Here is a 26,441-nt window from a genome sequence, read left to right as displayed (position 1 = left end):
CTTTTCTGCCTCTATTAAGAGATGAAAGAGGTTTAGAGTTTTCTGGATTTGTGGGGAGGGTTGTTGTTTTTGTCAGTTTTTGTTTTTTGTAAGAAATGGAGTGCTTAGAAGAAATAAAAACCCTCTTATTCCATGTTTCTGCTCAATAGTTGTTGCCATTCAGATATGTGTACAGAAGGATGGGGGATACTGGATCAGTATGAGGGCTCATTATACTTTTTGTATATGCATTTGTCACATTTCTATATCCCAAATTATTGTCTGAATTATTTATGGCAAAGGATAGCTTGTCCTAAATCTGGAGGCACATGATTAGTTCTATTTTAGATACAGCGTTATCTGAACTTTGGGTTTCTTTTCACTTTGTTTAAGGGATCTGTTTTTTAAAGATTTGCATAAATAAAGACCTGGGGATGAGGAACCAGTTCAGTGCTGTGCATGAGGAAAGACTGGTCCCTGCCTTATGCTGCAGATAATTGCAGCTCGTCGGGTGCCTCTTTGACAAAAGAAAGACAAGATGTCTTGAAACGTTCCTCCTAAAAATGAGGGTTGCGCATCAGTTTGGGACAAATGGACTGGAACAAGCACTGAAATGGCTCCCTCCTAAGGCTCTCCTTTTCCGGATCTCCCCTTCCCCCGCTCAGATCCTGCAGGAGATGATGCGTGAAATTGATTATGACAGCAGCGGTACTGTGTCTCTGTCTGAATGGCTCCGCGGCGGTGCCACCACCGTCCCCCTCCTGGTGCTACTTGGATTGGAGGCGGTAAGTGCCGGGGACAAAGGCCCCGTTTTGCCTTGGTTCTTCTAACTTACTGTTGAATGTGGCTTTTGATTTTCCTTGCCCGACATGTGACAATCGCTTGATTTCTTTGCCTTTCCTGCCCCTTCCCATCATGACACTAGAGAAGGATTGATTGCTGGTCAGGCTGGAAAATTCTCACCTCGAGGTGCCTTCCAGTGATCCTGCTCCTGCCTCCCATTGTGTTCTACCCCCGGGTGAATCAAGTCAAACAATTTTTTTTAAAAAAAAGAAATAGTTCAGAATCACCCAGAGAACTGAGTCACAAACAGCCCTTTTACTTAAGATGTCTCTCCCCTTGTTTCCCTTTTTCTATAGACAACAGACAAGGAATTAACCACTTCTCCATGTGCCTGGCTGGTGTTCTGCCATGCCAGCCTTGCCCTAATTTGGTAGGGGCCACGGAGTTAAAGCACTTAGAGGAATGCCAGTTGAGGGTGTTTGCAATGCTGCTGCTCTTTCCAGCTCCATTGGGGACTGCAGCAGAATGGATGCATGTGAGGCTGGCTGGGGACTGAAAGGGAAAGACAGCATCATCTTAAAATGGCCATAAAACCTGCAGCTGAGTACCAGATTTCACTGCCGACTTAACGAATGGTGAAACAAACCGATTTTATAGCTTTGGCTGTCGGTTGGCTTAAAGGGGAAACGTTACTCCAACAGCTAAGGGGGACTTAAGGCCACCTCACTCTTGGGCTAGGAACAAGTTGAAGGCTGGACAAGAACAACAGGAAAAAGTGGTCCGAACAGGTGTGTTCCATGGGAGGTGTAAGGTTTTAAAAGGGTCCTAATTTTCCCCGACAGCACAGCTGTGTGGTCGCAGAGTGAGCTTGGTTGAAAGTTTCTCCACGGCAATCGAATTGCTTGAATACAATGGGCATTTCCACCAACACCACCCTGTTCAGTTGTGTCTTGATTCTTGGAGGCTGCCTGGGCCAGCCCCTACAGTTTTCTTGGCAGCATTTTTCAGAAGCGGTTTGCCATTGCTTGCTTCCTAGGGCTGAGAGAAAATGACTGGCCCAAGGTCACCCAGCTTGCTTTGCACCTCAGGGCAGAACTAAAGCTTCCAGTCTCCACCTCGGTGCCTTAACTACTACACCAGACTGGCTATGTAATGGTGCAAGCCATTCCCCGCGTGTTCCAAAAGCAATGTCACTTTTGTGCTCAGGAAAAAACAACAACTTGTAGCTCCAATCCTGTCTCCACTTCTATCTTCTGTTCCCACTCAGGGAGCCTCGATGCCTCCCCTTCCCTTTGGCTCCCAAACCAGCCTCTTCCTTAATTGCCAACTTTCTCCATTGCTTCAGACGATGAAAGACGACGGGCAGCACCTGTGGCGCCTGAAGCACTTTAACCGTCCTGTTTACTGCAACGTGTGTGAGACGCTGCTCTTGGGGCTACGCAAGCAGGGGCTGCGCTGCACTTGTGAGTGTGTTGCTCTGTCCTGGGATTGTGTGGGAAGAGGGGAGGTGGCCGTCCTCCTTTTTCTTCCTGGGGGGCTCAGGCTTCCAGCCTTCAAGGGAGCTACTGAGACTGATTTGATGGTGGAAACGGAAGGAGAATGTTTCCTCCAACTGCTGCTTTAGCAGACATCCTCATAGATCATACGAGAAGCTGCAATGTTCCAGGTCACTTCACTGATCCATCTCGCCTAGATTTTTCAGTCCTGGCTGTCAATACCTCAGACTGAATTGCCTCAATAGCAGTGGTGAAATCCAATTTTTTTTACCAGCGGTTCTGTGGGTGTGGCTGGGTGGGCATAGTGTGGTTTGGTGGCCGTGGCTTGGGGGTGTGGCAGGGGAAGGATACTGTAAAATCCCCATTCCCTCCCCGCTCTTAGGGGAAGGATATTGCAAAATCTCCATTCCCACCACACTCTGGGGCCAGCCAGAGGTGGCATTTGCCAGGTTTCTGAACTGCTCAAAATTTCCGCTACCGGTTCTCCGAACTGCTCAAAATTTCCGCTACCGGTTCTCCAGAACCTGTCAGAACCTGCTGGATTGCACCCTTGTTCAGTAGTCTTCCCAGCCCTATCTAAAGGCGCCTAGAAAAAACTTGAATTTCCAGTGGGCAAGGTAGCTGTATGTCATAAAGTTTGATCCTCCTTGTGAATTACTGTCGTCCTGTGGCTCTTTATTTATAAGGCCTACCTTTATTGCTTTGATAATTTAAAGGCAGCAAACTTCCCTCATACAGGTAGTCCTCGATTTATGACTACAATTGAGCCCAAAATTTCTGTTGTTAAGAGAGACATTTTGTTAAGTGAGTTTTGCCCCATTTTACGACTTTTCTTGCCTAAGTTGTTAAGGAAATCACTGCAGTTGATACGTTAGTAACATGGATATTAGTCGAATCTGGCTTCCCCATTGGCTTTGCTTGTCAGAAGGTTGCAACATGACTTGGGGACACAGAAACGGTCATAAATATGAACCAGTTGCCAAGCATCCAAATTTTGATCACATGACCATGGGGATGCTGCCAAGGTCGTAACTGAAAAACAGTTGTAAGTCGCATTTTGAGTGCTTTGAAATGGTCACTAAATGAACTGTTGTAAGTTGCTGACTACCTGTACTCCTTCCTCCTGCTGTTTTCCACACCACAACAACCCTGTGAGGTGCATTACGCTAAGAGCAACTGGCCCAAAATCACCCAACTGGCTTTCATGCCTAAAGTGGGACTAGAACTCACAAAACCCTGGTTTCTAGCTTGGCGCCTTAACCACACTGTAAAAGGAAGCAGAAATTTCCGATGAAACCTGGTTCATAAGACTGCATAGGCTTTGGATGGTAAGATGTGGTAAAGATGTGGTAAAAATTAATGGTGAACTCAAGCTCAATTTCCAGTGATTGTGTGGACTGTACGCTGCAGTTCTCTCAATAGCAACAAAAAGGCTATTTGCTGTTGTCAGTTTGGGGGGATCCCCCCCCCATTTCCTAATCTATTTTCCAATCCTGGTTATTCCACGATGGGCTCCCATTTAAATTTTAATCCAGTCTTCTCAATTTGGCTGCTTCTGAGCTAGACAAGGTCAGCCCCATGCTGCCACCTGCTGGAACACATTAACATTGCCCCTCACTAATTATGTTGACAAAAATATTTATGAAGCAGTCGTTAGGTGCCTGCTGCATAGCATTCATAATGGCAGTAACTTAATTTATGCAGAAGCAGCATTTATCTTTGTAGATTCTTAGTTTAAAACAGATACAAAAGAATTCTGTTACGAATTCCATTTGGATAAGTTTGAGGATTTTCCCTCCCTTGTTAAATAAGCATCTGTTTAAAAAACATTTTTAGATGCATTGTACACATGTGTGCGTTCTGTACTCACAGCAAGTGCAGGGCTGTTTGTTCAGGGCTATTTCTTCCTGAGAACTTGGAGTATTTGTATGATTTGGCCCTCTAGAAGTTTAAAAGTAGCTTTCTCTGCCTCTGAACAATCTGGCAATTTTTTCCTCTGGATGTTTATAAAATATTCAGTGAGAGAAAGAAAAATGCCGTCTCAGAAATTCAAAACAATTGCAGCTTGGTTATTTAGAAAAGGTGGAAATCTTTCAACAACAGTCTGCTTAGCAGAAGGTCTAAGAATCAAAGCTGACCTTAAACCAGAAGAGAAAACTATGCTGAATTCTCGTGTTCTCTTTCTCAAGAGTTTCTTTTTAGCTGTGTTCTCATCACGCACTAAACTGGATCGTTAAACAGGTTAGTGTGTCATACAAATATGTAAATCGGCAGTGGGGTCAGAGAGGCTTGCTTTTATCTTACAAAAGCTAATCTTTTGTGGTCAGCCAAGTCATGTGAACATAGAAGAGAGGTTTCATAGCCGGTTAACCTTCTTTTCTGGGCAAACTTCCAAAACGGTCTTGGAAAAAGCAAGAATTCTTGAGAAATTCCTCCTCTGGTTCTTTACGGTCTTGTCTGGAGATAAACCTGACAGAAACAAATTCAGGGTGCCTCAACCTCCTCCAATTTTGCCTGTGATGATGCCGATCCTGAACGGATCGCTCTGCACAGATTTTTTTCCAATTGGATTTTTTGCCTAGCTGGATTTTTTTTTTTTAAAGGTTGCTGGTCATTTCACCAGGCCTTTCTTGCTTATCTGTTGCTGGCTTATGGGATCCTTTATCTAGGATAGCAATGGAGCAATTCAGCTGTTTCATATGAATCTCTTACGTTTGAAAAAAAAATGCTCAGCAAAATAATAAGGGTGAGGAAGCTATGGGGGGGGGAGAGGGGAGGAAAGGGGATGTTACACTAAGCTCATAGGATCAGATTTTAGGTAGAGAAGCTGTATGCTGCTTGGGGGATAACAGGGCTTCTTTAGTTTCTACTACTGTAGCATCTCATTGAATCCATCCTCCTTTTCACCCACAGTCTGTAAGTACATCGTGCATGAGCGCTGTGCTCGGAAGGCTCCTCTCAGCTGTATCAGCACCTATGCTAAGAACCGCCGTGACACCAATGTGAGTAACCAGCAAGGACGGATTCTGCACCGGGGGTGGTGTTCACTCACCTTCACTACCGGTTCGCAAATGTGAGCGCATGTGCAGGGCCTTCCGCACATGCGCAGAACATCAAAAATGGGATGTAATGATGTCCGGAAGGGCAGGCGGAGCCTCCTGCCCGGACTGATTCGCCTAAACCGGATAGAACAGGCTGAATACTACCACGGTTCTGCACCCATCAGCCAGAGTTCTGTATTTCTGCCTTCCTTATCCAGGATTTCTGCTTTCTCCATTTCTATTGGCTCCTTCATCTTCCCAACCCGTCCCTTCATTCTTCTAAGAAGTCTAGAGTGGTATCCTTGTCTCTAGCCCTCAGTATGTGAGATCGAAATAGCCTCTTTTTTGTTGTTGTTCCTTTTTATTTTGACTGATTGCCCTTCCTTAGGCTTTGGTATTATTGTCATAACCCCATCTAGAAGTCTTTTGGAGGAATGAATGCATTTTCCAGTTTGTGTTGCATGCTGAGAGATATAATGTCTCTCAGCATGCAACACAAGGATGGAAAATACATTCATTCCTCCAGGAGACAGGAAAAAAGTAGATGGCAACCAAAAAGGGCAATGTTTTGAAAAAGACAAACTTGCCTAAATTAATATTTCATTTAAAAGTAAATAAAAGATATAATGTTTCTGGTAGTGGCTAATTAGGTATTCTGTCTGCCTGCCTGCCTGCCTGCCTATCTGTCTATCGATCGATCGATTGATCGGTCTGTCTGTCTGTCTGTCTGCCTGCCTTCCTGCCTATCTATCTATCTATCTATCTATCTATCTATCTATCTATCTATCTATCTATCTATCTATCTATCTATTTACCTACCTACCTACCTACCTACCTACCTACCTATCAAATTTATTAGCCATCCATTTTACCATAGGGTAACTCCAAGGTATTTCCAGAAATGTGGCATGGTAACAGATAAGAAACCTTTATGTATTTTTGCTACTATTTTTCAAATTATAGGTAATTCTCAACTTATGACTGTAATTGGGACCAGAAATCCAGTTGTAAGTCATTATAATCATAAGTTGAGGCAACCATGTGATAGGAAGTAATTTTTCAACCTTTTTCATGGTAGTCATTAAGCAAACACTGCGGTCATTAGGCACACCCATTCATTTAAATGAATGTTTTTGCCGGAAACCTGCAAAAAATGCCAGAAATTGGCAAAATCTAGTGTGAATTGTGGTCATGTGACTGCACAATGCCGCAATAAATCTGACCTGCTCGTGTGGACACATGACCACGGAGAGGGGCAGGGCAACCATTTACAACAGCCGGGGATTCTTTACAGGCTGCAAAGCACACATTTTGTGGCTTTTGCTTCTTCGAACTGTCATAAAACAACCCGTCATAAATCAAGGACTACCTGTAGCGATAAACTCTCAGTAGCAAATAAAGAGGCCAGAGGAACCATGTGTGGCTGCCAGCTGCCCACTCTTGCTGTTGTCTAATCCTGGAGACTTTAGTGAGTGATCAAAACTTCAATTCGTGCTTTGGTAGAGTTACAGCATTCTTACTCTTAACTAAGTTGTCTGTGAATGAAAATGAGAATGTCAAAAAGAGACTGAATGAGAATATCAGGAAGATCCCAGGAGTTCTAGTTCCCATCCCTTCCCTTGTCCTCATTTCATTTTTTAGACCTCCCTTTTGAAGAGTGTCGGGAAGGTGGAAATTTGTAGCTTGGGGGCTGAAGTTCTGCTGCGCTCTCTCTCTCTCTCTCTCTCTCCCTGGAGTTCATTATTCCTCACTTCCCTCCTGTAGGTGCAAGCACACGTTTGGGTAAGAGGAGGCTGTGACGGCAATAAGTGTGACAAGTGTCAAAAGAAGATCAAGAGTTTCCAGAGTCTCACGGGCATGCACTGTGTCTGGTGCCATCAGAAGGCAAGCTACTCGTGATTCCATGATTTGATTTAAAAGGGGATTCAGAACTCAGGAGGGGCTTTTCATTAGATGGCTCTTATTCTGTAGGTACTGTGTTTCCCTGAAAATACGACCTACCTACCCCAAAAGTAAGCACTAGCTTACATGCATTCAAAATAAGCCACACTCCCAAAATAAGCCCTAGTTAAGACTCCGCCCACTCCAGGGTGCATGGGGTGGGGCGAGATGCACGGGTAAAAATTAAGCTAGGTTGGGGATGAGGGGGTGGAACTGCCCTACTTACCAGGCCTTACACACCCCAACACCTGCCTTGCCTTGCTGGCCCATTTCTGCGGCTGCTTGCCACTGCTTGCCATTGCTTGCCGCCGCTTGCGCGCATCGCCCCCTGCCTGTGGTTTGCTGTCAGAGGCCTTCCGGAAAGGCCTCTGCAGCTGAGAAACGAGGTCTGCATTTTACGCATGCATTGCCCCCAATCTCCGTTTTGCTGTCAGATGCCCTTCAAGAAAGGCCTCTGCAGCCAATAATAGCGCTCTGGATCAATCTGGAGCTGTTTTATTGGCTGTAGAGGCCTCTCCCGAAGGGCCTCTAACGACAAAATGGAGGCCGGGGCGAAGTAGGCGTCAATCTAGTCCTTGTTTCTCAGCTGCAGAGACTTGTCCGGAAGGCCTCTAATGGTGAAATGAGGCCGATGGGCACCATGTGTGTCAATCCGGAGCCTGTTTCTTGGCTGCAGAGGCCTTTACTGAAGGCCGCTGAGAGCAAAACGGAGGCTGGGGGCAACACAGGCAAGCGGTGACAAGTGGCCACAGAAGTGGGCTGGCAGCAGACTCTTGCTGGGTAGGGTTGTTGGTGCCGCCACCACGAGGTGAATCAGTGGAAGACACCCCCCCCAAAATAAGATCTGGTGCCTTTTTTGGTGGCAAAAAAAATATAAGACCAGGTCTTATTTTCCGGAAAACACAGTATTTTTTTTTTATTATTATTATTAGATTTTTATACCGCCCTTCTCCTGAAGGACTCAGGGCGGTGTACAGCCAGATAATAAAAACCCACAATATACACATTAAAACAGAAACTTAAAACCAAACATATTACAAAGATGGTAGTTCATATGCAAGAAAAATTCATTTGCCCAGCAGGAAAATTTGGAGAAATACTATTGGAAAGAAGGATGAATGAGCATTTCAAAAGAGCAGAAACCATATCTACTCTTTGCCTATTCATAGATTAACTCAGGGGTGAAATGCTACCGGTTCGCACCAATTTGGGCGAACCGATAGTGATAAAAGCTACCGGTTTAGGCGAACTGGTAGTAAAAAAAAAGCTAGCAGTTTGTCCACACCGGTATTTCCAAAGATCAGCTGTGCTGCACGATTTATATTCGCTAGAAAGCAGGAAATCCTACTTTGTAGCAAATCTAAATCATGCGGCACAGCTGTTCCCCCCCCCCCCTGTTCTACTTACCTTGTTAAACCTCCTTTTTCCATGCACAGTGTGTGTTTGGCGCACACTGAGCAAACCGGTGGCAATCTGTGGAGGATTTCACCAATGGATCAACTGTCCAAATTTTGTGGTGACCCAATGGAAATTTTGCCACATCTAGATAACTTTCATGCAATTGGAAACTATGTTTCCCCGTTTATAGAGATATTGTCTCTAAATACAAACGTACACAAATGTATTTTGGAGATCGTTGGGGTTTTCCAGTTTATTTCTCAGGGTATAGACTCACATTGTTTTGAATACTGACTCTTTCATGGATATAGTTAGATATGGAGTTAGAAGAGCAGAGGCATAAATGAGGCCATTGTTTAATAAGTTGCCTTTACAAGACATCGTTTTTGCAAAAGCATCGAATTTGTTTTCATATCAGCATACCTAGTTTTCATATATGGCGCATATGGTGTAAATCTAGGCCTCTTCAAAGAGCTTGCTATCATTTCTTCCAAAATTAGAATTTAGGTTTTTTTTATACACGTTTTTTTAATCAACTCAAAGTAGTAGCAGTTTTTTCCCCCTCTGGCTTTGTGATACAGAAGGCAAAATTATAAGTGTTGAACCCAAACTGATGTTCCCTGGGATTTTGGGGGTGTCTCTGCCCACCTTCAGTGCCTTCAGCATGGCATTGAAAAACATTTGCTTTGTATCTTGATCTTCTAGATTCACGATGAGTGCCTACCTCTCATGCCTTCCACCTGTGACTGCGGGACTCTCAGAGACCATATCCTGCCGCCTTCAGCAATCTACCCTGTTGTACTGGTGAGAGCAAGAAGCCTTTTGAGACACTTATTATAATTGGCAATCCTTAAAGGCAGAGTTTTAAGAGTTTACATTACATGTAAATCAATGTGTGAGGGGGTCCTGGGTGCTCTCTGCGCTTAGTTGTTTTCTTGCAGACGTTTTATTACCCAAACTAGGTAACATCATCAGTACTGATGATGTTACCCAGTCTGAATAATGAAACTTTGGGAAGAAAACAACAACAGAGAGCGCCAAAGACCCCTCATTTCAAACCCGGATTACAAATCTTCTCCTTTATTGAGATCAGTGTTTGCCAATCTGAGTCAGGGGTGTCAAACACAAAGCCCATGGGCCAGTCTGGAAATAGCATGTGTGGACTTCAACTCCCTAGCCAGTCCCACATCTGAAAGCAGCCAAGACTGGGAAACACTCATATACAGTAGATCGCCTATCTCTACAAGGCATTGTACAGAGATGTTACGCTATAACATCTGTCACTCAACAGCATGATTGATAAAAGGATGGGTGATGTTTCTCAACCAGCACAGAGAAGAGAGGGGGAAATAGACAAGCATGCTTATTCAGGTTACAGATCTTCTCATGTTGTTTTGCATGTGCTTTATATATATATAAAGGAAAGCAAGCATTGCTAGTTCTTGGGAGGAAAGAAAAATCCTTAGTTGGGCAGTGTCTTTATCAGGACCAGCCCAAATGCCTGGAAGACGTGGAATCCAAGCTTCTGAGTTCTCCAAAACTGTCCTTCAAAAGGGTACATAAAGCAGCTGATGGAAAAGAAAAAAAACTAAAAAAAGAAAAGAAAAACAGGGCTTGCAGTGAGTCATTTATCATGCTGATGCACTACAAGAGATATTTTGGTCTATTTCCTCTTTTGGGTGGAATGGCCCAAAGCTATTTTTAAACTGTTTTAGTTTCATTCCTTTGGGTGGTGGTGCACCCTCCTGTACGTGTTGCCCTTGCGAAGAATGTATGTTTCTTTGAGATTGAAACTGCCTTCATCAGATGCCACTTATGGTGCAGTTGAACCTACAAGAGGAGAATCAGAGGGAGGGGCCATAGCTCAGCAATAGAATACACGGCAGGCATTCAGAAAACGCCCTGTTTACTTCCTAGCATTCCTTGAGAAGGTCTCCAACATTTCCAAGGTACAACCTTGGAAACTTTAAGACCTGTGGACTTCAGTTCCCAGAATTCCCCAGCCAGCATCCCTGCTCAGTGGTGAAATCTGAACCGGTTTACTACTAGTTCCCTGGCTGCGCATGTACACTGTGCGTGCGCATGCGCAGTGCGCACCACACACCAAATGTGAGGTGCCTACACGGTGCGCGCCAAAAGGAGGCATGGGATAAGTAGAGTAGCACGCGGGGGGCGAGTGATCAGCTGCGGCGCACGATCTTTTTTTTTTTACTTTAAAAAGCATTTTTTAAAAGAAGTGGCAAGCGGGGAAGCAGGTGACTGGGTGATTGGGTGGGCATGTGGGGGAGAGAGATTTTCGCTACTGGTTCTCTGGACCACCCACTGCCATCACTACCGGATCGGCTGATCCGGTCCGAACCAGGAGCATTTCGCCCCTGCTGTAGTCTGAGCCATACTTGGACCTGGAATAAAGCACCTTCCGATATTCCTCCAAAGAATCTGCTATAGAAGATAACCCTAACCACTTTTTCATTTTGAGAAGTGGTATGAAATGCTTGTTGCTGGTGGGGTGGAATTGCCAATTGTGGAATTCCCCCCCCACACACACACACCCATTTTCAGAACACACCCATTGACTAGATGAGCTGAGCTGACTTTACATCAGTGAAGCTGCTCCCTTCAGCTATTTCAAAACAAAGAGCAAAGACTTCAAGAAAGTTTTGAGCCATCGTCTCGTTGGGAAACAAAATTCCTCCAGATCAAAAGATATAGTCTGCTTAAAGAAGGAGGGAGGGAGGAACTGGTCTATTTTTGTTCTGGAGACCTGCAAGCACCTAACCATCAAGAGAGGAATGTCTATGGAGATTCTCAGCCATCCAGGCCATGGTTGTCCCAAAGATACTTTGAAGAACCTTCTTGGGATAAGAATTTAGTGGATTATACAAAATGTTTTGAAAAAGAAGATAAAGTTCCTACCACAATTTTTTTTACTGGGAATTATTATGGACTGTACAGTAACTGAGACTAAATTGATTTTAAATTTAGTAACAGCGGCAAGACTACTGATAGGACAGTATTGGAAGAAAAAAGAACTACCTACAATAGAAGAATGGATATTGAAAGTTGCCAATTTGGCTGAGATGGCAAAAAGCCTTTCTGAAAGACAATACACAAGAAAGATACTTAAATGAATGTAAAAAATGGATTGATTATATTCAAAATAGATATCAGACTAAGAGATATCAGACTGCCTTTGAATAAGTAGGATGTATTATTTCTGATTGTTATGGGGAAGGTTAGGATTTGATGAAAATTGCAGGAGTATAACTGAGTTAGGAGGAAAAATTTTTAGCATATGCTTGTTTTATTTTTAACTATACCTTGTGTTTGTTCCGGGAAGTCGGGGGTTGAAGGGAGGGAGGGGTGGTAGAGGGGAGGGGAAGGGGGCAAAAAGCTTTTTTTTTGTAAAAACTTTTTCAATAAAAAAAAAAGAACCTTCTTGGATGAAAAGCAAAACATCTCCAAAAACAAACAAGAAGGTCCAAAAGCACCTTTGGGACATCAAGAGAGGATATGTTTTTTATAGGCCATGCCTGTGCTGTTCCTACCCCAAAAATTCTCTCCCAGCTCTGAATCTTCTGATTTGTCCCATCTCCTGGTCGTCTTTCTCCCGTGTGTCACAGGAGCGGCAGAACAGCCAAAAAAATGGGACCCCTTCAGAAGAACCAGCTCAGCCATTCACTACTCCCGAGGGACAGGCCTTGCGGGTGAGTCTGGGGTAAAGTGGAAAGAGCTGGTTGCCAGCACTTGATCCCGCACTAGATCACTTAGCTCTCTGAGCACTCACTGCTGTCTAGGATTGAAGTGAGAATGCTTCCAGTTCCGCTGTGTGTATATTTTTAAAAAAAAATTAATTTTATGCTGAAATGATTGTTATTAGTACCTGTTAGAAACTAGGGTGAGTGGTAACAAGTAGAAGCAGTCAGCACATTTCCAACGTTGTTGTTTTGTTTAGTTGGGTCATAAATCAACGGAGGTGCTGCAGTCTGTGAATTTAGCCAGAGAAAGACCTGCAGGGAAAATATCTTTTGCCTGTAACTCATAGCTGGGGCTTCAATTGCCAAGAACAGAGTCTCTAAACCTGGCCACTTTATGGCTTCTGGACTTCAGCTCCCAGAATTACCCAGCCAGCATGGATGGCTGAAGAATTATGGGAGTTGAAGTCCACAAATCTTAAAAGATGCCAAGTTTGGAGACTCCTGGCCAAGAAGAGCAGGAGTCTGTAGTCTAAGTCAGGGGCCTCTGGTGGCTCAGACTGCTAAGACAGTCTGTTATTAACACAGCTGCTTGCAATTACTGCAGGTTCAAGTCCCACCAGGCCCAAGGTTGACTCAGCCTTCCATCCTTTATAAGGTAGGTAAAATGAGGACCCAGATTGTTGGGGGCAGTAAGTTGACTTTGTATATAATATACAAATGGATGAAGGCTATTGCTTAACATAGTGTAAGCCGCCCTGAGTCTTCGGAGAAGGGCGGGATATAAATGCAAATTAAAAAAAAATGTGGTCTGCCAAGAGTCAGAAGAACAGGGCGTGATTGTGAAGAGAGAGGCTGGGGGATGCTCTTAGTGACCTGGGGTTCAAGGCCATGCCTAAGTGGAAAAACTAATGCCCTTTCCTCTCTAGGAGATGTGTCAATTTCCATTGCATGGCTCTCCCTTAGCATACTTGAAGGCTTGGCACCTTCTGAATTGGCAGTATGGGTGCCCATAAAGGGGAACTGGGAGGCAAATGATAAAAGCAGGGTTATATGCCACATTGCAAGCCCAATTCTTTTGTACATGTGTTGTGACATCACACGCAGACAGCACGGGCAGAGCTGCTTCACAATGCTGAAAGCATCAGATCCTGTGGGTGCCTCTGAACAGCAGTCATCTGTGCTGAATCTAAATTGCTACATAAATGTCTGGAGATTCTCAGTCATCCAGGGAACGGTTGTCCCAAAGGTGTTTTTACAAGAGGCAACTGGACTTTCTGGTTTTTCTTTGAAGACGTTTCGCTTCTCATCCAAGAAGCTTCTTCAGCTCTGACTGGATGGTGGGGAATGGAAGGATTTATAGTTCTTGCAGACAGCTGATCATTTGTATTCTTTCAGTTAAGGTCACCCAGAAGTTTATCTGTGTCATCAGGATCACCTGAGTGGTGCAAATGGCTGTGGAGCCGTGTTGGAACTGTTGAAAGGACTGTGTTGCAGTTTGGAGATAGATGATGATGTCATATGTGTTGTGTTGTAAATGTTGTACCTTGATGAACGTATCTTGTCTTTTATGTACACTGAGAGCATATGCACCAATACAAATTCCTTGTGTGTCTAATCACACTTGGCCAATAAAAATTCTATTCTATTCTATTCTAACCCTCCCCCTCTGTTTAAGAGGGCTGCTCAGTTTTGATAAAGGTGGCCTTTTTAACTCTTCTTTCAAACCAGCAATCCTCTCTGTCCAAAATATGGACTTTGTTGTCTTCAAAAGATGTGTCTTTTAAATGCAGATGGATTGCTGAATCTAGTCCTCATGTGTTTGTTCTCCTATGTTGTGCCATGTGTTTATGAAGTGGTTGTTTCAGCCAAAATAACATATGTGCACACTTCAAACCCAAGAATACACTAAGGCAGAAGCTTGTCCACCCCAGGGATAAAACATTCAAGACAGGAACTGAGCAACGTGGTATATGCAGTACAATGCAGTAAGCCATGTGCAGAACTGTACATTGGGGAAACGAAACAACCACTTCATAAACACATGGCACAACATGGAACAAACACATCAGGACTAGGTTCAGCAGTCCATCTGCATTTAAAAGGCACCGGCCACTCTTTTGAAGACAACAAAGTCCACATTTTGGACAGAGAGGGCCGCTGGTTTGAAAGAGGGGTCAAAGAGGCCATCTATGTCAAAACAGAACAGCCCCCTCTCAACAGAGAGGGAGGGATACATCATCATCTATCTCCAGTCTACAACACAATCCTTTCAACAGTTCCAAGAAGGTTCCACACCCATTTGCACCACTCAGGTTGCCCTGATGACACAGATAAACCTCTGGTGACCTTAATGACTGGATAAAACAGGGGTGTCCAAACTTTGCTGTCTGAGGAATTCTGGGAGTTGAAGTCCACAAGTCTTAAAAGTTGCCAAGTTTGGACACCCCTGCGCTAAAAGAATGCAAATGGCCAGCTGTCTACAAGGACTATAAATCCTTCCATTCCCCACCGTCCAGTCAGAGCTGAAGAAGCTTCTTGGATGAGAAGTGAAACGTCTTCAAAGAAAAACTAGAAAGTCCAGTTGCCTCTTGAAAAAAAGCGCCTTTGGGACAAATTGCTACAATTCCTCAACTTGCAACCATTTATTTAGTGACCTTTCAAAGTTACAACAGCACTGAAAACAGTGACTTAAATGCGGTCCTTGCACTTAAAACCAGCTCAGCATCCCCAGGGTCAAAATTTGGATGCTTGGTGACCAGCATTGTATTTATGATGGTTGCAGTATCCCAGGGTCTTGCGGTGGCTATATGCGACCTTCCCAGCTGATTTCTGGCAAGGAAAGTTGATGGGGGAAGTTGAATTCACTTAACTACAATGGTTGACTTAAACATGGCCAAAAAAAAAAAAAAAAGGCTGTAAAATTGGGCACCACTCACTTAATAGCTACCTTACTGATCCCAAGTTTGGTCATAAATCAAGAATTACCTGTACACAGATGACTGACTGCTTGTTGTGTCTCAGCTACAGGACAGGAGTCTGTCAGGTTCTCCTCTTCAGCCTTGGAATCGGAGGAGAGGATGAAAGAGGGCTATTCAATCCAGTGTGACAAATTGTGCAGGCCACTTCCATCACTCCTAGCCACCTTGGCCAATAATGGAAGAATGCTGGGAGTTGTGATTCAGCAACACATCTACCAAAAAAAAGGGTCAGAGGGAAGGATGAAGGGAAGGCCCTCGCTCCCATCCAGCTGTCTGTCAATCCCAGCTCTCTCCTGCCTTTCCATTTGAAAAAGAAACCTATTTTAGAACAGAGGTCTCCAACCTTGGCAAATTTAAGGCTTGTGGACTTCAACTCCCAGAACATTCCAGATCTCTTCTGAGAAATACTCTGTCATGATTCAGAAACAGCAAAGTAGCCACTCAGCCAGAGCCAGCGGCTTCTCACTGCGGTGAAAGGTTTATCAGATCAGAAATAGCAAACAAAAAGGCTATTTCTGGTAGGTGCATCTAGGGATTAATGTTCCTAGATGTTTACACAATTGATTTTACTTTAGCCATTAAAGGAGACATATGTATTTATGTTTAAAGCTGGTTGACTACGTTCATAGCAATAGGGAGAATTGCTATGTACAGCTTGGTACCCATAAACCCCTCTGGGAATAAAGCTGACAGTAAATCCATCTAGCTGCATGATTAGACTGATGTCATTTCCGACTACCCAGCCCAATTTACCTCTGTTTTTTTCTATCTCTGTATGTGCTGTGCTGTATCCCGATCTGCATCCTGTGGCCACAGTGCAAGGCAATCAGATTTGGCCATTTACCAAGGCTATTTGTGTTTCTCACCCCTTTCCACAGATCATCCCTTTGCCTGATACACACCCCTTGCTTGTCTTTGTCAATCCTAAGAGTGGTGGAAAACAAGGAGAGAGGTGAGAACGGAGTAGGGTTGGAAGTGCGAATGTGGGAATAGGGTAGGCTAGGAATCTTAGGACAACTTAAGCCAACTTTGCTTTTGAATCCAAGCAAACTGAGTTGTTTTCAGCACATTTTTTTTTTCTTACACTCCCAAATGTTTCTCTTGGACGTAATATAAATCCTGAACTGCCTATATAATGCCATGGGTCCAGTATCGGTGGTGGAACCCCAAAATTAAATTTAAAAAAAATACAAATTATATCTTTTTAAAAGATTGGGATGATGATTAAGGCACCAGGCTAGAAACTGGGAGACTGTGAGCTCTAGTCCCACCTTAGTCATGAAGCCTGTTGGGTGACTTTAGGGCAGTCACTCTCTCAGCCTGAGGAAGAAGAAGAGCAATACTAATGGCGTCTGAAATCTTGCCAAGAAAACTGCAGGGACTAGCCCAGGCAGTTGCCAGAAATTAACATTAGCATTATATTTGCAGGTTTTCTGCAGAGAGGTTGCTGAAAATTTACCAAACATGAGACATATTTAATTTTAATTTTTTTTAAAAAACCGTTGGCCGCTATTGCTGAAAAGGTGGCCAGTTCTGATGTAGATTTAGCTTGCCTTTATTTTGGGGGAGGTTCCCGAGGGACCTAGAATTGATGAGATTGGAAGGTCCCTGCATTCCTGTTTGATGGGATGCAATATTTATTTCTCTGTCAAAATGGATTTCTAGTTCAGATTTCACTGCAGTGGGGATTTTTGACTGGTCATGTCAATTTTTTTGACTGGTTATGTCTTGTTGATAGAGTGCTACGGAAATTTCAATATCTGCTGAACCCACGACAAGTTTATAACTTATTAAAGGGAGGTCCTGGACCTGGGTGAGTTAATGTGAACTTTTGTACATCAATCTGATTTTCCTGTTTACCTGTATTTCACATGTTTTGCAGGATCAGTAGCTAATTTTTGGGTGGGTTTTTGTCCTAGCCTCAATTTTTTCCGAGATATACCAAATTTCCGTATCCTAGTTTGTGGTGGTGATGGCACAGTGGGATGGATCTTGGATGCCATTGGTAAGTATTGTTTACATGCTTTTATTAAATATTTTTAAAAAGAGAATTAAAAACTAATACCAAATAAAAGAAATGGGGGGGGGGAGAAAAGAAGAAGGAAGAAATCAAAGAGAAAGCTAAAAGCAAGGAAGGAAAAAGAGTAAAAGAAAAATAAAGAAGATACAAAAAAGTAGCTGCCAATATTCTTTATAGCAACTTTATGGTTACAACATAACTTTGTTGTTTCTATAATCTATTTTGTCTAATCATCAAAACCACAAATCATAAACTCATTTTTTTTCTTTTTAATGCAAAATATATATATAAAGAGTTTCCAGTCAACAATAAACATAGATACTATGTTTTCTCTGTTCAAAGAAGTCAAATTAAGCATCTCTGTATGTTTTATCATCATCAATTATGACTTCATTGTGAATAATGCCAAATCTTACCATTTGGGGGCATATAATAATCTCGCCGCAGTTATTATGTATAAAACAAAGTTCCAGGACTGTTTTCCAACTGTTTATCCATCAATCCCAAAAGAAAAACCTCTGGTTTCAACTGTATATTAATTTTTAAAAGTCCTCTAAACAACACATGTATTTGAATGCGGAATTTTTTTAACTTTTTTACACATCCACCAAGCATGATAAAATGCCACTTCTTCTTGTTCACATTTCCAAAACAAACTTGAAGTGCCTTTATATATTCTAAAATCTAGACAATTTCTCTGGTGACATATACCAATGCTGTGATACTTTATAAAAATTCTCATTAAAATAATTATAATGTTAATGCCAATTCTTTTAACCATATATTTTCCCATTGCTTCATCTGTACATTATAACTAAAATTTTAGCCCACTTTATTATACATTCTTTCATTTTTCCTTCTGTTTCAAATTTCAATAAAATATGTTCATTAATTATATACATTTCAATCTTTTATATTAACTCTTTCTAACATTAGTAAATAAGAGAATCCTGACACCTATATTCCCTCTGTCATCAATTCTTCTCTTCATTTTATTTTATATTCCCTTTGACAAAATCTATTATCTTGTGTAAAGTAAACCATTTATGTTTGCCTATTATATCTTGTCCATAAAACACTTCTTGTGCTGAGAGACACAAAAGTGTTTTCAGGCACTGCATTTGTATCTATTCCCATATTATTAATATAGTTATAGCAAATCTAATATAATGGTTTTTAAAATCCACATTAATCTTAACTTTATTATGCCACCAGTGATAAATATTTGAGAACCATTACTATGGTTTCTTGGTTACTGAGGATCATTAAAAAAAATATTTTTTTGCACCAAAACCCAAAGGCCCATTAAAAGTACCATTAACAGGCTTACATTCCTATTAACGGGTTGTCAACTAACTTTCCTGTTTTCATTCATGGCATTATATGGAGAAAGAACTATTGCCAAATTCTAACAAATTATGCATGGATTATTTTCACGTTACTTCCTCCTCAGATAAAGCCAACCTACCAAGTCGGCCGCCAGTGGCTGTCTTGCCTCTAGGGACTGGCAATGATCTGGCCCGCTGTCTTCGTTGGGGTGGAGGTGAGTAACAGTTGCCAGCAAGCCTAACAGGCCTTCCTTCTGCTACACCTATGAACCCCAAAGCTTGAGCATTTGCTTTGATCTTGTGAGGAGTATTTGTCATATATTTATTCTAAACTCAGATTATGAGTTTAGCGAACTTACTGAAAATCAGCATGGGAAGGAACTTGAGAGAAAGTTAAACAAACTCATAAGCTTAGTCCAGAGGTCAGCAACCTGCGGGTCTGGAGCCACATGTGGCTCTTTCACCCCTCTGCTGCGGCTCCCTGTCACTCAAAATATATGTCACAACCGCCAATGTGTGACACCTACCGGCATGCGATTTATTGAGCTTTACAACCCCCGGTAGGCCAACCATGGATAAAACCAAGAACAGAAAAGTTTCAGAACGTTTAATTCAACTACATATGCTAATTTTATGGCACTCGAGAAATAGTCAGGCACGGGAAGGGTTTTGTGGCTCCCGGTATTTTCTTTTCTGTGGGAAACGGGTCCAAATGGCTCTTTGAGTGTTTAAAGTTGCCAATCCCTGGCTTAGTCAGTCTCTTGATTTGTCTCTGGAGATGTAGATTCTGGATATGATCTGTTGTGACTTCAGGAGATTCCAAAACTTGACATCAGGACTCTCAGAGATATCCCAGACCAGGGATGTCAAACTCACGTCATCACAACAGTGTTGCGTGAAATATCAGGACTTTCCCCCCCCCCCCCTTCGCTAAGTGCATGATGCATCTGGCCCGCAGGCTGGGAGTTTGACAGCCCTATCCTAGACCATGCCACATTCCTCCAAGGAATGGAAATGATTGATTCAAGCTGAGACCTTTTGGGGTTTTTTCTATTAAGAGTTCTACATATATACAGATTGCAACAATTAAGGAAAGAAATGCAGTAGTGAAATTCTAATCAGCATCTGGCCCAGAGAATTTCAGAGAAGGAGTGAATTGATCATTTAAAACAAAGTTTGGAGCCTTGACAGGGTAATTAGATTGAAGTTTAATCAAAACATTCTAAACTGCACTAGGGAGAGAAAATTATTTGAACTGGGGGGAAAGAGAAGCTTAGGTTTTTTTCACTCGCGTGCTTTTATGAATTGGAGTATTGACTAAAGTGGAACTAAGTAATGAAAGAAAGACTCTACTTTCTTTTGGGGAGAGAAGCTGCCTTAAAGTCATTGTTGACTCCTAGCAAGTGCCTCGATTAGTCCCTGCAGTTTTCTTGGCAAGATTCCCGAAGTGGTTTGCCTTTGTCTCCTCCTTAGGGCTGAGAGAGAGTGATTAGCTCAACTTCATTGCTTCATTAATTTGGTTTCTTTTTACCTCTGTTGTGTGTACTTGTCATTACATTTATCGTTCTCTTCCTACTGTATATTCTGTAGCTTTAATTTGTAATGAAATAATTAAAATGAAGAAAAACATTGAGAAATGAAGTCTAGAAGCATTTCTAGGCAAAGGGGTTGTCGCTGGGAACAAGGTGAGGCCAAAATTGAAATAAACCCCATTTAGAAGTAAACTTCAACAACACAGTTAGACTCCCCTTATATTCTACCTTGAACCACAACTTATAGTGTTTGAATTCATATAGTCATGGTTGAACACATGACTTCAAGTATTAATAATGCATCATTTATTATAAGATACAGCCAATAAGAGGGATAAAGTCCAGCTGGGGCACTCTTGTTTCAGATCTTTACTCAGTCGTATAATTTCTGCATACTTCTTATGGTCATTGCCTTTCTTGGCAGGAGTAAATTATCAAAAGGACAGCTACCCATGTGAAATGAATCAACTTCTGACTAAATTAGCTCGGAATCACCACTGTTCTCCATTCTAGCTTAGGTTATTCCATGCTAGCAATTTCTAGCCTCTTCTAGAATTATCCAACTATTTTTGTGTCAAAAATAATAGTAAAGCAGGCAGACTATGTCACTTCACTGATGGATAGGTGAAACAGTGAAAAACAACCTTAGTTTTGCCCTTAAACCACAGTGCCAATATGAGCAATACCATGTGAATCAACGTTAATATATAAGCAAGGAAAAAGAGTTTGAACTGCTTGGATGTATTCATTCTTAGCTGAAAATTGTCTGGTCAAAATGAGAAGAGAACAGATGATAGAGATTTTAGAGTTAAGGGTCTAACCCTTTCCTATTTATGTTATATTTAATTCTCCCAACTAATGCTCTGCTCTTTCCCAGGTTATGATGGTGAGAATCTGGTAAAGATAATGAAAGATATTGAAGCAAGTAACATCATACAGATGGATCGCTGGTCAGTGCAAGTAATGCCAGATAATCCGGATGAGAAAGGAGACCCTGTGCCCTATGAGATCATCAATAATTATTTCTCCATTGGCGTAGTAAGTAGGAACAGATGAAAACACAAGATAAGGGTCACCCGTGGCTCAAGAAGGCAACGAGGGGGTATTTATTCTCTACATAAACTGAGAGAGAGAGTAGCAGTGATGCTGGGGCTGCTGTAATCTTGCTCTTGCTCCTGAGGACAGTAGGCCCAGAAAGAAAATGGCCATCATAAACAGCTTTAGCAATGAAAAGGAGGAAAAAGGCAGGATTTAGTAACACAAGATGGATGTGGTGCAGTCTCCAGCTAGACTGGAGGGAGGTGTTAAGAGGGGGGCAAGCTTAGAGTCCTTGCACTGCAGGAAGTGGCACAGGCCTGACTTTCCCCAGAATCCCTGAAACCTTATCTGACCGGTCCCAAGGGAAAGAAGTCTGTTTGGCGAGATTCTTATAACATAGGTGACTAGCAATAAAGCTTATGCTTGAAGCTATTCATTGGTTGTGATAACTTATGCCTGACAGTGGTAGTTTTGGAATGACTTAGAGAGGGTGTTAATGGGTTGAAGAAATGGTTATCTTTAAGCAATAACCTTGTGGTTATTGGAGCGTCTCTCATCTCCACAAAGCACTTCTTCAGCCCTGACTTTCTCTTTTTCACTTTCCTTTTCTTCAGGATGCTTCAATTGCCCACCGATTTCATGTCATGAGAGAGAAATACCCAGAGAAATTTAACAGCAGGTTAGTTCAGTTGTGGAAAAGGGAAGGGGGTCCCTGGTGCTGCTATCCCGTCCCTTTTCAAGGCTGATTCGGCAATTCTGAAACCTCAAGTCTTCCTATGAAACTCGATCTAGTACTTTTAGGTTCAACTCTGCCTCTAGAAATGTCTGCACTCCTTTTGACACCCTGATTTGATTTTCCCGGGAATATATAAAGACAGCTAGTCACACAAAGAGGATGGCTCTGCACTGGGCAGTGAAAAGTGAATACCTGCCATGGAGAGGGGCTCCCGGTTGGCAAGTCCTGCCGGTGGATGTGCTTGCCTGAGGAAGAAGTGGGGCTCAACCACACGCTCTCTTTACATTGCCCCTTTTCTGCTACTCTACTCTTTTCTGAATAGGATGAAGAACAAGCTCTGGTATTTTGAATTTGCCACATCGGAGACTATCTTTGCCACATGCAAAAAGCTCAAGGAGTGTTTGTCTATAGAGGTGAGCATTTCCTTTGTGGTCCTGAGGTGATCGCCGTTCTGGGTTGGGAAAAATTGTTCCCTTCTGTAACCAGCATGCAATTCTTTGCAGCTGTGTCTTAACACAAAGTCATGCTTTAAGTCCAGAATGATTTTGTTTTGGCCTGCCACATTATGTTTCCTATGAACATCAGCAAAGTGTTTTTCTTTCTTTGACACCGATTAGCCTGGATCAATCGATTACATTTTTGGCATTAGGACTTCAACTATCAGGCATAATAGTTAATAAGGAGTTCTCAAACACCCTGCTCCTAGTAGTGCCATTTCTGCATATTTACCCAGCTGTGCAGGAATGGGTCTATAACTTGGATTCTATAAAAAGGTAAAGATTCCTTTGCACATACGTGCTAGTCGTTCCCGACTCTAGGGGGCGGTGCTCATCTCCGTTTCAAAGCCAAAGAACCAGAGCTGTCCAAAGACATCTCTGTGGTCATGTGGCCAGCATGACTAAACACCAAAGGCGCACGGAACGCTGTTACCTTCCCACCAAAGGTGGTCCCTATTTTTCTACTTGCATTTTTTACGTGCTTTCAAACTGCTAGGTTGGCAGAAGCTGGGACAAGTAACGGGAGCTCTCCCTGTTACGTGGCACTAGGGAATCGAACCGCTGAACTGCCGACCTTTTGATCGACAAGCTCAGTGTCAGGGTTCCAAGGAACACCCCCAACAAAATAAAGCTCTGAGGCTTGAGGTTCCTCAAAGTTCCAATTTATTAGAGATGTCATGTTGGCACAGGTGGGAAAACCCAAAACTGAAAGCTTCCCGGTTTTCCACACCCACTTGACAGTTCACAGCCCTGCCCCACACCCACAAATTCATCACATTGTCCAATCAACTCTTCACACTCAACTGGATATAATCTTCAGGCAGTCTACATCGGAGCAGGCAAAAGTCCTTGAATATGGAATGTTGTTATGACTAACTTTCTACCACTCCAGCAACAATCCCTTCCCAACTTCCCTACCTAAAATATGTGGCAGTTAAGAAACAAAATGAAAATTGCCTTCCAAAACTGACACTCAGCATCTTATCCACTAAGCCACCGCATCCCTGATTCTATAGTGCTGGTCAAATTATTGCATTAAAAGCAACCAGTTATCGTCTTGCTCACCTTCCTTTTTTTCTATGTATGTCTCTACCAAGTGTTGCGGGCAATCCCTGGACCTCAGTGGAGCCCTCTCTGGAATAGCTGTCCTCAATATCCCTAGCATGCATGGGGGCTCCAACCTCTGGGGTGAGACCAAAAGACCTTTGGGGGAGGCAGCGGCACGTAGCACAGCCGGAGGAGCAGCACAGCCTCAAGTCATTACTGAAGCTGAAATCTTGAAGAACTGTGTACAAGGTGAGCCAGGAGAGTGGGTAGATGGTACAAAGTTTGGAGCCTTGTAGATTTGGACGTTAGTAGTATGTATAACAGAGAAAGGCAGGCATGGCTTGAGAGGGTGAATGAAGAAAGGCACATGATTTCTAAGAGGCCAAGCTAGATTGATACTCTGAAACATTGCCGTGAGGACTTCCTAGGAGAGCTTGACATGATGGGGTGACTTTTCTTACCTTTGGCTTTTCTCCCTCCAATTCCCTATTCAGATCTGAGCGATCGACGGATGGAGGTGGTGGGCCTGGAGGGTGTGTTTGAAATGGGACAGATCTACACAGGTTTGAAGAATGCAGGCACGCGGCTGGCTAAGTGCTCTGAGATCACCCTGAGGTAGGTGGGCCGTCAATTCAATGGAGGTATTGTCTTCTCTTGTAGTTGCTGTTTGCAACTCTGACAGCCTTTCCTTCAACTTTCCCAAAGGGGGCATGTACATGGCCTTACTATGTGAAATAATAACCATGTCTCTGGGAACTTTTAGAGTAAATGTCTATTAATGGTAATTGACACCCTTCTTAGTTGGGCTGAGTTGAATCAGTCCATTATATAGAATGACTCAGTGGGTGTTCTTAGGCAGCCCTTATCCCTGAACCTCATCCCACCTCCACATCTGCCATATGAGACTAGGAATACTGACCTACAGCTGGGAAATGCCCAGCCAGGCTGGCAGGGGAGGACTCAAGTGGTGAATTAGCCTTGAATCATTGTGCAGTTACAAGAGATCTAGGGCTGAGCTCCCGACCAGTCCATGGGACTTTATTTAATTATTCCCAAGCGAAGGCAAGCAGTTTGGGAAGATTCCTGTATTATAGGCAGAATACAATAAAGTAGTTAGCAAACTCTACAAATGTGAATCTGGTTTCTTGCACTTGACAATGGCCATGATAAGATGTGATACGAAGATGTGATGGCTGCAATATAGACAGATGAAGGCAGGGAATCAGTACGAAGGTGCTCCATATTTACTGTCATCTTCAGTATTTGTTCTTTGGATAATTGCATGAGGACCTCTATAAAATCTGAATATTCATCATCTCATGTCAACTTTCTTTTTTTTATCATGTCCTTTTTGCAGAACCTTCAAGCATCTTCCCATGCAAATCGATGGAGAGCCATGGATGCAAGCACCGTGCACAGTAAGCACCTCCTAAGGTCATATTCTACAGTATGTTTTGTAGCATTGGGTATGAAGACCTGTTTTGGTGAGGCTATAGAACTCCTTATCATAGAAGGCTTGCTAACCAGCTCAAGCGCACAGCCGGTGCATTCTGGTAAAATCTGAAACTTGCAATGCATGAGCTGCCGGTATATGAAAATTGCTAGGAACAGTTAATGAGAGGGCTTTATTACTTTAAGCTAATCTACTAAGGCAGACGTTTCATGAAAATATATGTAAACTACATTGTTTCAAATAAAATACGATTTCAAGATGTCCACCAGCAGCGAATACCAATTAAAAGCTATCAAAAACAGATGAGTTTTTAAAACAGTCTGGAAAGCAGCTACAGATAGGGCCAGCCATTTGCCTTCTGAGGGGAAATTTTATAAAAGAGGGCCACTGAGAAATGTTCGAACTATCTCTTGAGTGGTCAATAAGAAGATTGTAAGAACGATCTTAAAAGTTTTGTCAGTTCATGTTATGCGAAGACAAATCTCAAGCTTCAAATGGTCATTGGCTGCTCTTTGTACAGCCAGTAGAACATTTGTACCACCATCCCCTTTCTTACAACACGGCTGGTCAGGAAGCATCTGGACAAAGAGCAATAAATGATTATTTCCAACAGTGATCTTTTATCAGGATGCAGTGGGATATGATTAAAACATTTTCCCTTTACCAGGATTTCTGTATGCGAGCAAGAGAAAGTGACTGCATAACATATTTAATCAGATAATTTTAAGTGCTGTTGTATTATGCAAATTCAATAGCCTGAGCCTTTCTTGGCTAGGAACATCCATCACCACCAAGATCTCTGACTTAATTGTGGATTTACTTATTCCCCAGTGGCCTAAATATCACACGTTCTTGGGATAGAGAATTAGCCCTCCCTCTACCGTTTTTGTTAGATTTTTTTTTTAAGTTTTCAGTTAAGAAAAAAACTAGAGAATAGTTCCAACTAGGTCGTTGCAGATTTTATAGGACATTTTTTCTCAGATTTCCCATAAATAAATACCCAGGAAGTGACAGCCACCATAAAAGCTGGTGGTCTGTTTTCAGATTGCCACTCCTAGCTAATTGAAACAAGCCACCTTATTAATTAAATAGTTGCCCAAGACTAGCGGCAGACTCAGCGGGGATTAGTCTGATGGGTAGGTTCCTATCCACGCAGAAGACCAAAGTATCGCTTCAAACAGGCTGGGCTACTGCTAAGTAGTCCTTGAAATCATCTGGACTTAAATTAGGGCCTTAAAGATCAACTAGCTGATTTGGAAGCTCTCTCTCCATGGATTGATAGAATACCATCAGGTCAATGTTGACTTGTAATGACCGCAAAGAGACCTATCTATGTCCTAGTCTGGTGAAGAGGAGATACAACCAGGCAGTCAGTGGTGGGATTCAGCCAGTTCGCACCACTTCGGGAGAACCGGTTGTTAACTTTCTGAGCAGTTTGGTGAACTGGTTGTTGGAAGAAATCATTAGGGCAGAGAA

The 26,441-nt window shown here is 42.7% G+C and overlaps 1 protein-coding gene across 5 annotated transcripts in view; it reads left to right on the top strand.

Annotated features, from left to right (window-relative positions):
- DGKA (diacylglycerol kinase alpha) overlaps nt 1-26,441 on the top strand; it is a 98,843-nt gene that overhangs the window by 65,617 nt on the left and 6,785 nt on the right. For 4 of the 5 annotated variants that reach the window (XM_058166041.1, XM_058166042.1, XM_058166040.1 and 1 more), the window contains 16 exons: nt 645-764; nt 2,108-2,225; nt 5,172-5,260; nt 7,064-7,183; nt 9,344-9,442; nt 12,262-12,345; nt 16,193-16,266; nt 17,053-17,127; nt 17,234-17,319; nt 18,788-18,877; nt 21,072-21,232; nt 21,847-21,911; nt 22,291-22,383; nt 23,553-23,761; nt 24,007-24,127; nt 24,870-24,930. In XM_058166041.1, the coding sequence (XP_058022024.1) occupies nt 645-764; nt 2,108-2,225; nt 5,172-5,260; nt 7,064-7,183; nt 9,344-9,442; nt 12,262-12,345; nt 16,193-16,266; nt 17,053-17,127; nt 17,234-17,319; nt 18,788-18,877; nt 21,072-21,232; nt 21,847-21,911; nt 22,291-22,383; nt 23,553-23,761; nt 24,007-24,127; nt 24,870-24,930 (1,665 nt within the window). The remainder of the gene's footprint in view (nt 1-644; nt 765-2,107; nt 2,226-5,171; nt 5,261-7,063; nt 7,184-9,343; nt 9,443-12,261; nt 12,346-16,192; nt 16,267-17,052; nt 17,128-17,233; nt 17,320-18,787; nt 18,878-21,071; nt 21,233-21,846; nt 21,912-22,290; nt 22,384-23,552; nt 23,762-24,006; nt 24,128-24,869; nt 24,931-26,441) is intronic. The other variant, XM_058166039.1, reaches the window with a different exon arrangement.

This window comes from Ahaetulla prasina, chromosome 2 (genome assembly GCF_028640845.1).
Source record: "Ahaetulla prasina isolate Xishuangbanna chromosome 2, ASM2864084v1, whole genome shotgun sequence".
In the NCBI taxonomy this organism is placed as follows: domain Eukaryota; kingdom Metazoa; phylum Chordata; class Lepidosauria; order Squamata; family Colubridae; genus Ahaetulla; species Ahaetulla prasina.
Note: the sequence above shows the minus strand (reverse complement) of the source record. Positions and strands in the feature narration are given on the sequence as shown.